Below are 12,703 nucleotides of genomic sequence, written 5' to 3' on the forward strand. Positions count from 1 at the left end.
AGTGTTCTCTCATGTCACATTTGTGTTGTAGCAAACAAGGATAAACATGACCCAAGTACAGAATGGCTTTTGAAATTTTCTCATCAACTCACCAAATATGCCTTGACTGGTTTTTCAGGGTCTTCATTCAAGTAGATGCACAGAGACTTGATGACACAGGCTTCTCTGGTACGGAATGTACAGTGTCATCCTGTAGGGTGGAGACAAGATTAAATCAACTTCAGCGGCGGCACAGCTTAAGAGTACTGAACGTGTTACTGTCTGTGTAGAATGTAACAGGTGAACTCTATACACATGGGTTTTAAGTCCTGCCCATGTCTTCAATGTGCATGCATCATTTAAATATATAGTAGTCAACAAAAAAGTTAATTAAAAGTTGTCCTTAGGTCAAAAACCCACCCTTAACACCAAACCTGTCCCTTACCTTACCCATATCCCACCTTAATACAGTTTTATTAAAAAGGTTTTAATCCACTTCAAATGTTGACTACTGTACACAAACATAATGACTGCTGCTTCCAAAGCAATGTTTAGTTTATAATGCTTAAGTAATTTGTACCTGCAACTCTCCTTTGCAACACTTCCTGCACTGCCACATACATGTCACTGAAAGAGAAAGAAAAGTTCAGTATTCAAGGATAGTTAGTTATACATTACTGTATGTGAGTGTTTTAAAAAAAACTACTTACCATGTAAAGGTGAGGTTCACACCAGAAGAGGATGGGGACAGCTATGCGATGTATTTTTTTTTCTGCTGTGAAAAACAAAACAAACAAAGTGTATAAGTTATATACTATATTTCCCAAATAAAACCATGCATACCTATTCAATCACTTTAACTTTAACTGCAATTTGTTAGGACATTTAATATATATGGTCGACTGCATTATAGATTTTACTTGACAATTTTTGCAAACTGTATTCAATAAGCTGGGTAGCAATATGTAACATTTCGGAACTCAAGAAAAACAAACAAAAAAGCTCTATAAACGTTAGCTAGACTAAAAAGAGCGATGATAAGTGCATACTGATTCAACATACAACAAGTTACGTAAAAGTAAAGCGTATAAATAGCATTACATTAACTTACAAACAGAAAAACGAGTGCATGGTGTGTTCGACTGTGCAGTCTTTCCTCTCCCAATGTTGGGGTAGACTTCAGGTTTAACGTAGGTTATGTAGTTAATAGTTATTAGTTAATAGGCGTGGTTAGCATTGAATTGTGACAGAAATGCACAAATTGTAGCGGATATATTAACGTTAGGGTGAAACTTGTATCGACAAAGACAACGGAATTTACATAAGCCTACTTTGAAACATCGCTACAGTGTGTAATTCCTTATTATCCCATGTTACTAAGTGCAAACTGGAACATTATATCAATAAAGTACTTACCCTTAATATCAAGGATGAAGAACGTTTAAACGCAGCAGTTCAAACCGCTGGCGCTTCCAGCCGTCTGTACCCACGTGATTCCGTCGCAGTACTGCGCATGCGCAGTGACTCATCAGAGAGAGTTGTTGATATGAAGCGACTCGGGCTCATTGAATCAACAAGTGCTGATCTAATTAATTTGATTATTTCTTAATTTAGTTACAACTAACAAGAATCAATCATTTAACAGAAGTAAACTCGTTATAATCGTATTAATCAGACATATTTGTATTTTGCAAATCAAACAAGTGGCTAGTTGACTTTTTTGAGTGTATGCTTTAAAAGTTGAGTAATAATAGCAGTTTTCATCCATAGTATCATCATTTAAACATCTGTGTTGAGTTTCAAACGGCTTCTTTGACGACAGTATTCTATAAAAATCATTTGCATTCTGATTTTGAAATCAACAGGCCCAAATTTATTTATTTTTTTTGCTCTATTCCATGGATTTTAGCCCTTTACCTCTACTTGTTACCAGTGTTTTTCTGCAACCACTATGTGTGCGCAGCTGCAAGTGACGCAACTGTGACAAATTGGTCTATACGTCAAAGCTGAATAAATACGCTTTCCATTGATATATGGTTTTTTAATAAGGATAGGACAATATTTGGCCGAGACAAAACTGTTTGAAAATCTGAGAAAGCAAAAAAATCTAAATACTGAGAAAATCGCTTTTAAATTTTTCCAAATAAAGTTCATAGCAATGCATATTACTAATGAAAAATTAAGTTTTGATATATTCACAGTAGGCATTTTACAAAATATATTCATGGAACATGATCTTTACTTAATATCCTAATGACTTTTGGCATAAAAGAAAAATCAATAATTTTGACCCATACAAAGCGTTTTAGCTATTGCTACAGATGTCCTGCTACTGTTTTTGTGTTCCAGGGTCACAAATGTTGTAGATTTTAATGTATTTAATATATTTACCAAAACATAAAATAAGTAAGCTTGACTAAAATTCATATTTATGAAAATTATTGAAGGTAGTTCTTGCAGGTGTTAATGTGTAGAGTTTTGATTTTCTGTCTCTGGGACAGAACTTATAAACAGGCTACAAACAGTAGTCTTTTTACCAATAAGCCTATTTCGATACATGACAAGTTTGGCTATGAATCAGGTATTACAAACTGATAAATGGACAAGTGAATTGATAAATCACATGCATTCAAGTTATGCATTTTCACCTTAGCTTGTGTAATGCAGTTGTGTGTAAATCTAGGTTGCAACTCGTTGAAAAAAAAGGTGGCATATTTTTATACATTGCTTTCTGCACATTTGTTTAGTTTGTTAAATGTGTGTTAAGTTTTAGTCAAAATAGATTAATCTGGCAACATTTTATTACATATATTTTATATGTCTGGTAATGAACCTAAAACGTTAACGCATGTATGAAAATAATGCACCACCTATACAATAAACCTTGCCATAACCCTGAATAATACACTCTTCAAAGTAAAGGTGCTTCACGATGCCATAGAAGAACCTTTGGCTAAATGGTTCCATAAAGAACCTTTTACATCTGAAGAACCTTTCTGTTTCACTTTGTGGCAAAAGAAGGTTCTTCAGATTATAAAAGGTAAGAACGAGCTGGTTCCTTTGCCTTAAAAAACTTTGACTTAATGGTTCATCGCTGTGAAGAACCTTTTAAAGAACCTTTATTTTTAAGAGTGTAGTCGTGTTAACAAAAACAAAAGTGAGATAAAAAGGCATTTGCTGACCAAAAGTGTAATTTTAACTTATTTCGTGACTCGTGTTTCACGATACACTGCACCAGGTGGGCTATCGAGCAAGTTTACTATATCAGAAAAGCCAAGAATATTGAGCTGGTTCACTGTGTCATAAAATGAAGTGGAGTACTACGGCGGTTACAAAAAAAAAAAAGCACCATTTCCTAATCTTAAATAATAAATAAAGATGGCACCACAAATTGAGGCTCTTTCGGAAAACGGAAGTGTGTGTGATTGACTTAAAGAGTCTTAAGGGAAAACAAGCTCATTGTTTTCTGATAATTTCTACCTCTTTCTACTTCCTTTGTCCTCTGTCTGCCTTCCTCTTCTTCAAACACTGACTTTTATGAAACACGATCAACTGCCCTGGTATGATCATTTTATACAAAGGCTGCATTCAAAATTGCACTATATGGTCAAATATATGGACAAATTCACAGTATTTAAATAAACAGTTGGCATAAAGTACCTGGACGATTTACTAATTCCAGTGAGATTCTGATGTGAGCATTTAATGGACATATAGAGAGAGAAATTGTGCGAGGCAATGCAACTGACACTAGATCACATGACAATTATAACATGATGCATGTATATCAGGATTTAATTCTATTTTAATACAGTTGTGAAATAATTACTTATTTAAAATTGTACACTCTTAAAAATAAAGGTGCTTCACGATGCCATTGAAGAACCTTTTTGTCTGAATGGTTCCATAAAGAACCTTTAACATCTGACGAACCTTTCTGTTTCACAAAAGATTCTTTGTGCCGAAGATTATGAAAAGGTAAGAAAGAGATGGTTCCTTAAAGAACCTTTGACTGAATTGTTCTTTGAACCAAAAATGGTTCTTCTGTGGCTTCGTGGTGAAGAACATTTAAAGCACCTTTATTTTTAAGAGTGTACCTACACAAGGGTTTTTGATTTTGGACACAGCTGTGATCCTGGACCACAAAATCAGTCGTAAGTAGCACGTGTATAGCAATAGCCAAAACTACACTGTATGGGTCAAAATTATTTTTCTTTTCTGCCAAAAATCGTTAGGATATTAAATAAAATCATGTTCCATGAAGATATTTTGTAACTTTACTGCCATAAATATTTTAAAACATAATGTTTGATTTGTAATATGCATTGCTAAGAACTTAATTTGGACAACTTTAAATGTGATTTTCTCAATATTAAAATTTTTTGGGCACCCTCAGATTTCAGATTTTCAAATAATTGCATCTTGGCTAAATATTGTCCTATCCTAACAAACCAGCTTTCATTTGATGTATAAATCCTAATTAAAAAAAAAAAGTACCATTATGACCTTGTGATCCTAACCCAGTATATGATACAGTATAACCATTCTTGGGTTTTAATTTAGGATGCTTTTTTACAATATGGCACAAGAGCTCACCCAACAACAGCATCCTAGTTGCTGCTATGGACAATGCAAACATTAAAAGCTGAAGGACATTTATTTAGATCATTTCTAAATTTGTAAAAAAAAAAAAAAATGCCTGTAAGAGCTGAGTATTATCGTCAGCATGATTCTTTATTGAGAATGTGCTATTATGGTGTCTATCTGAGAGGTTGCCTTATAAAAATTTTAATTTCCCTGTCCCAGTTACTGTACAAACATTTTACGGAGACACCTGAGAGTTTTATTAGAACCTTCAAATTAACTGCTATAGGTGCGTCTTTTCAGATAAAGTCATACAGAATTCCTCTTCTGTCTCTATCTTTGTCTCTTTCTTATCCCCCTGTTCTCCAATTCCATTATCTACTCTTCAATCACCAGCTTAATGACTACTTTAATTATTAATATCCACATCTAGTGTGTATGTTTGTGGGGTGTGCAAATGCATCTAAGTGGATGGAAGGTGATGGGTCTTTATTTAGAGCGCTATTGATAAATGCAAGAGGTATCACTGCCAAACACTTCACTTTTTATTTACGAGAGACGTCAACATCCTTATTAAACATTCATATGAGGCACTCATCTCACTGCACCATCTCATTGGCAATGTGTTTTGCTTTAGAGCTGTGGTAATTAACCTGTGGCTCTTTATCACCAGTGTGGTCTCACTTTTCACTGCACTTGTCCAGCAAGACGAATTAGCTATTCATTATTATAGGCTAATGCATTATATTTAATCATATTACAGCAATTACTAGATGAATGTCCATCTGTATTAATCCTTGCATTGAATCATTGCTAGTTTTGCGGACACATGTCCAGAGTCACCATGTTTTTAATCAGAACAGATTAGAATAGATGAATGTTTTTAGACTAGGGGTATTGTCCTGTTTTGTAAAGGAGATTTTTGTGAATGTAAGAGCCTCTTTTAAGAGTTGTTTGGCACCACAGCTCCAAAAATTTACCAGTACATACAATTTGTTTCAGTTTCCAGCTGAAATGAACACTAGTGGCAGTAAAACAACAGCTTTTATTTTTTATTTTATTTATTTATTTTTACACAAATTATAATTGCAGGGTCAGATAATTGATTATTAAATACTTATTTTCACATTGTTACTATGTTATGATTTCAAAACAATCTTAGTGCATGATTAAAAACCAATTCCTTTTTTTAATGTTTGCATCACATAACCAGCTCCATTTGTTTGGCTTTTTTAATGTAGTAAACTTGCTCAGTAGCACACCCGGTTCAGCATTATATTTGCTGGTTGCTTCAGCAAATCCGATTACAATCTTGCGCTTGCTTTCGGTAATACTTTGGTTTGGGTTTAGTTATGTTTAGGGTAGGGTTTGGTGTAGGTGTGATGTTATAGAGCATCTTTTAGCTCCAATTTCCATTAAAAATTTCATTTCTGAATCTCCACTATATATCTGCAGGCCACAAATGTCTTGCCAGTATTTTTTTTATTTACATATTTGAAAGTGGACATTTTCTTTGTCCTTCAAAATGTTTTCATGCTTCATTGTGGCTCATCACAAAAGTTAAAACAGTTCAGATTTTTTAATGTTTTTTTTTTTTAAGAAATCTCTTTTTATGCATTTATTTGATCCAAGTAAAATTTTGAAATATTTTGAAATATTATTTAAAATAGCTGTTTTCTATTTGAATATATTTTAAAATGTAATTTATTCCTGTAATTAAATCTAAATTTCCAGCATCATTACGTCTTCAGTGTCATATGATCCTTCAGAAATTATTCTAATATGCTGATTTTCCGTTCAAAAAACATTATTATTATTATTATTATTATTATATTATCAATATTTAAAACAGTTGAGGGCATTTTTTCAGGATTCTTTCATTAATAGAAAAATCAAAAGATCAGCATTTATCTAAAATAAAATGGTTTTGTAACATTATACACTACTATTCGGAGTATGCAATTTTTGGGGGGAGAAAGAAATGATAGAAATCAATACTTTTATTTAGCAAGGATGCTTTAAATTGATCAAAATTGATGATAAAGACATTTATAATGTTCCAAAAGATTTCTGATTTCCGATAAATGCTATTCTTTTGAATTTTCTATTCATCAAACCGTACTGAAACCTGAAAAAATTCTACTCAGCTTTTTTCAACATAATAATAAGAAGAAATGTTTTTTGAGCAGCAAATCATAATATTATAATGATTTCTGAAGGATCATGTGACTGGAGTATTGATGCTAAAAAATTCAGCTTTGAAATCATAGGAATAAATTACATTTTAAAATAGTTTTAAAACTGTTATTTTAAATAGTAAAAATATTTCAAAATTGTACTGTTTTGCTGTGCTTTGAATCAAATAAATGCAGGCTTGGTGAGCAGAAGAGACATAAAAAATCTCACAGTTCAAAAACTTTTGACTGGTAGTGTATGACTCAAAGCTACCGTGTTATGAGTGTACAAGCCAATGTATGAACTCAAAAATGTAGAAAACATTTAAGTCAAGTCAAGATTATTTATACAGCGCTTTTTACAATACAAGTTGTGTCAAAGCAACCTTACAGTATTAAAGTAAGACAATAAAGTGTCAATAATAATGCAAAAGTTCCATGTTGCATCAGTCAAAGATACAAATTTGTTAGAGAGACCACTCTTTTGAAAATAACAAACAAACAAAAAAAAAAAAAAGATTTCTTTTAGAATGTCTTTCTGATTTCACTAAAAACAATTAGGTGCTTTAAATAGACCCTGTAGTATATGTAAATCAGTAAATCAGTCCCTTCATATTACTAGCGTAGTTCCACGTCACATCAGTTCGGTCATATGCGTGTAAAAGTGTGTGGGTGTGTGCATTAACCTTCATGCCTAGAGATTTCTATTATTAGAAAGTTGCGAATGACGCAACATTTTAAATGATTACCTTACCTTACGGCTATTACGATAAACAAAGTCTCCAACATTCAACAATAAAACAGTAATTGTGCTTCAGGACTGAGAGAGATTTGTTTGGTATTTATATTTACAATGCAATATTGCAATACTAAGTTTTCAATAAACACTTTATAGCATCGTGACTGGCTGTACATACAGTATAAATCTATTGTACACACAAGTACAAACCATTTTTGAATATATCTAAATGCAATATCCTGTCAAGGTAGAGACACTACTTTTATGGCCACTGAACATCTAGTTCAATAAAAGTCTTGCATTGATGCAATAAAATGAGCAAACAAAAATATACCAGTTGCAGTTTTAGTAACAGTGTTTACATGGGGATTTGACATGCTGAACTGATTTTGCTGTCTCTGATTGGATAGTAACTTATATATTATATCTGAAAAATATCCAAAGGTTTGCAGAGAGCTGTCAACAAAGCTTTGTTATAAAAAGGTAGTTGATTCGGGGCAGTAAAGGGGAGGATTTGAGATTTAACAGGATAATTAACCTTTAGGAGGTCATTATAGACGAATAAAAGACTCATTTTGCTGGAAATGTCAATGGTATAACATTTGCAGCAAAGAAGCAAGCTCTAATGACCGAGACCTTATCCAAAGAGAAGTATTCTTGCTCCTGTAACACTTTCGCTCGCTCTAATTGTCAGCCCCTTAACTTCTTCCCTTCACTCAGATTTTTCACCAGTATTTACTTTTTCTCACTTAGTTTTTGTTCTAACATACGTCACTTCTCAGGCTTTTCTTCCTGATTCGTTTCCTCTCTTTATGCCAGTGTCTTTGACATGAAATCAAATCGCAGTCACTCATTTTACTTCCGTAATGTGATGTATTTGAAGTAACATGTTCAATACCACACTTAATGTCCAATGTAAAATCTGGTCTCTGAAGCAAAGCCAGTCAAGAATCCTATGGAAAATATAATGGAAATTAAAATATGAGGTTTTTCAATTCAGAGTCAGAACCACATCAGAGTTCATATTATATGACAATAATCATATAACAATTGAATTTTTATTAAGTTAATGTACTATAATTCACTTGAATATTAATAAATCTATAATGAGGTTTTCAGTAACCACCTTTTAATTATGAACCATTTATTTCTTTATAAAATAGAAATTTTAGAAAAAGCACTTTAATATTATTTTCAATTAAAATGAACATAAAGCGAAAGTATTTAAAATAAAAGGCACAAAAGCTAAGTAATACTAGGGCTGGGCGATTTGGCCTAAAATCAAAATCTCGATTAATTGAACATTTTAACTCGATTACGATTAATGAACGATTATTTTATTTATTAATAAAATTATATTTAATTATATTTATATAATATTTATTTTTTTGCCCTCATAGTTCACTGACAAGTTTTGTACTTTGTACTTTGTATTTGTTGCTGAAATTAAAGCACACATTGCTTAAAATGAAAAGTCACATTTTTCTTAAATTAGTGAAAATAAATAACTTGCACTTTTGGAAACAAAATAAATTGTTTTTCATATTAAAAGTAGAAAATAAGCAGTATCTCTTCTAAATAAAATTACTCTTGTATATCCTGTAAATACTTTTCACTGTATAAATACTGTTTAAGCTCTCCATCGACATGTTGGCGGAGTAACGTAACGTAACGGAGAGGGGTCACATGACTCCACACACGGCAGGGTTTTTAAAGGGAAAGTAATTGAAATAATCGACCTGGAAAAATTTGATCGATTATAGGTTCTGAATGTCGATTTCGATTACTTTTCGATTAATTGCCCAGCCCTAAGTAATACCATGTATTCCTAGTTGCTTTTTCAGTAAAAGTTACTTGCATTTATTATGTTTTTTATTTTTTTTATATTTAGACTTTATTAAAGAATATTTTTGTTTGTCAGAAATTGCATTTTGCATGTGGTTCTGTTTTTTTTTTTTACTTTATTCCTGAAACATTTTGACTACATTCTCAAAATATTTCCAATTTATTCTTGTAATTTCAACTCTATTTTTGAAATATTTCAACTTTATTCTCATAATATTATGACTTTAATCTCGTAATCTTAGACTTTTTTAAATGGTTCATAATTAAAAGGTGATTATTTTCCATACCATGAAATGTCCTCCCAAAACACAAAATATTATAGATTTAATAATATTAAAGTAAGTTATAGTGCATTAACTTAATAAAAATACAATTATTATATGATTATTGACATATAATATGAACTCTGATGTGGTTCTGACTCTGAAAAACCTGATATTTTAATTTCCGCTATATATTCCATAGGATTCTTGACTGGCTTTGCTTCAGAGACAAGATTTTACATCGGACATCAAGTGACTGGTGCATTGTGGTATTGAACATGTTACTTTAAATACCTCACATTACGGAAGTGAAATGAGTGACTGCGATTTAATTTCATGTCAAAGACACTATTTTTGTTTGTCAGAAATTGCATTTTACATGTGGTCCTGTTTTTTGACTTTATTCTTGAAACATTTTGACTATATTTTCGAAATATTCTGACTTTATTCTCGTAATATTTCGACTTAATTTAGACTTTATTCTCAAAATATTATGTTTTTTTTTGTGTGGCACCTCCGATGTCGTACTGTATGTTTCACTCAGATTTTTCACCAGTATTTACTTTTTCTCACTTAGTTTTTGTTCAAACATACGTCATTTCTCAGGCTTTTCTTCCGGATTCTTTCCCTCTCTTTATGCCAGTGTCTTTGACATGAAATTAAATCGCAGTCACTCATTTTACTTCTGTAATGTGATGTATTTGAAGTAACATGTTCAATACCACAATGCGCCATTCACTTGATGTCCAAAGTAAAATCTAGGCTCTGAAGAAAAGCCAGTCGAGAATCACCGTTTCCTATGGAAAATATGATGGAAATGAAAATATGAGGTTTTTTAGAGTCAGAACCACATAGAGTTCCTATTATATGACAATAATCATATAATAATTGTATTTTTACTAAGTTAATGTGCTATAACTCACATGAATATTAACAAATCTATAATATTTTGTTTTGAGAGGTTTTCAGTAACAACCTTTTAATTGTGAGCCATTTATTTCTATATAAAATAGAAATATTAGAAAAAAACACTAATATTATTTTCAATTAAAATTAACATAAAGCAAAAGTATTTTAAATAAAAAGCACAAAAGCTAAGTAATGTATTCCTAGTTGCTTTTTACATTTATTTCATTTTTTATTTTATTTTTATATTTAGACATTATCAAAGACATAAAGGCATTTTGCATGCGATCCTGTTTACTGTTTTCTTTAATTCGGGCTTGACTGGAAAATTGAATTTATACAGCATAAACAATAAAGTAAAGATATGATTAATATGAAATGTTAGCATTATAACATAAATGTAACGTTATCGTTGATGCTAGCTATTATCGTATGTTTAAATGCTGAAAACGTACACATTACATCTGAACATATACAAACTGAGGTTACTTTAAACAAAGACTATAGAAACCACATTAAAGACAGTTTATGTATGAAAATAAACTTACTTTGGCATTAACTCACTCTTATGCTTGAACAGCTCTTCTTTAACAGCCTGCGATGTTTTTCAACGGCTCTGAAGATAACGAACTTTAGGGGCGGGGCTAAACCACGGCTCTGGCTGTCAATAATTCCCGAACAGCCAATCAGATTCAATTTAGGTCTTTTCAAAAAATGACAGCCAAATCTGTCCTGAATGTCTTGTAGAAAAAAAAAAACACACAGATAAAGCATTTTATTACACACGATTTAACCCCTTCATTGTTGTTTTAATTATTGTTTTATTTTTATTTCATAAATTCTGAAAAATTTGCTCTGTGTTAGCCAGTCACACTGGTTAATTTGTGCCCTCATGCTGGGTATGTGTGACAGTTCAGCCTGTAGGAGGCTAATTGGCTAATGGCATTTAACACACTGTTCAGAATGAGCTGATGAATTCACTGTGGGATACTGAAACACAAAAATAGCAGTTGCATGCTGGGAGTAACACTTATTGGTCTGACATACACTCCACCACAAATCAACGAAGAGGGACATGGTTCGCTTAACCTGGTCCCTTGTATCTTTCCTCTTTTTATACATGTTCTTTTATATAAATTATTTACAACAGCCCAAAATCCAAAAACGAGTTTGCATTTTAACACGTCCGTCTTGAAGTCAATCAGTGCATCCAAAATCACAATGAGTAGGAACTACATTTTACATTTACATTTATTTATTTAGCAGATGCTTTTATACAAAGTGACTTACAACAAGGTTTATCATAAAGAGGCAAATAAACACAGGAAGTGCTGGTTGTTCAGACTGGACATGGTACATGCTGGACATGGAGGGATTAAAGTAAGAGAAAGCAATTTTTTATTTTTTTATGTTTTGTGGTTTTAAAAAAAGCCAAACTCAATTAATAGTAAATGTTAGCAAATGCAAAAGGCCCAGTGGCCTAATGGATAAGGCATCAGCCTCCAGAGCTGGGGATTGTGGGTTTAAGTTCCACTTGAGTTGAGTTTGAAATGGTAATTTGTTTTAAAAAATTACGAATGTGCCTTGAATTTCATCAAAAGCCAAAGTCAATTAATAATGAAGAGCAAGCTTGCTACCCAGTGGCCTCGTGGATAAAGCATCAATCTCTGGGCCTGGGGATTGTTCTAGTCTCATCTGGGTTGTGTTTCCAGTGTGGCAAAAGTTCAACAATAATTCCTGTACAAAAGAAGAAAGTGTGCTGTGTGTTATGATTCGTGCTGGACGAGACGATAGACGAGATACAAAACAAACATTTAATATTAATCTTCAAGATGAACAGGCAGGAACACAGAATACTTCCACACACGTAGACAACATTAAGGACCGACATTGAACTCAAGATACAAACAGACTTATAAAGGGAAACTAATAATTACAGACAGGTGAAGGGAATTCAGACAAACGAGGGCTAAACCAAAGTACACAGATCAACGGGGGGAGACAATGGGAAAAACCAAGTACCAAAACAGACATAAATGTGACACTGTGTTGCTACGAAAAGCCAAATTCAACTGGCGATTAGGCAACATGCAATAGCTCCAGTGCCCTAATGAATATGGCATCAGCCTTGCATCATTCAATAATGATTAAGATTGTGGGCTTCCACCTGGGTAATGTTTAAATTGTCCTAAAATTCTACAGTGGTATGTTTT

General features: G+C 32.5%; 1 protein-coding gene across 1 annotated transcript in view; it reads right to left on the reverse strand.

Moving 5' to 3' along the window:
• Positions 1-12,703, reverse strand: part of LOC141330808 (structural maintenance of chromosomes flexible hinge domain-containing protein 1-like) — a 38,215-nt gene that overhangs the window by 17,742 nt on the left and 7,770 nt on the right. The window contains exon 4 of the mRNA XM_073835569.1: positions 690-754. Coding sequence (XP_073691670.1) covers positions 690-754 — 65 coding nt within the window. The remainder of the gene's footprint in view (positions 1-689; positions 755-12,703) is intronic.

The sequence above is a fragment of the Garra rufa genome, chromosome 3, assembly GCF_049309525.1.
Source record: "Garra rufa chromosome 3, GarRuf1.0, whole genome shotgun sequence".
Taxonomy (NCBI): Eukaryota; Metazoa; Chordata; class Actinopteri; order Cypriniformes; family Cyprinidae; genus Garra; species Garra rufa.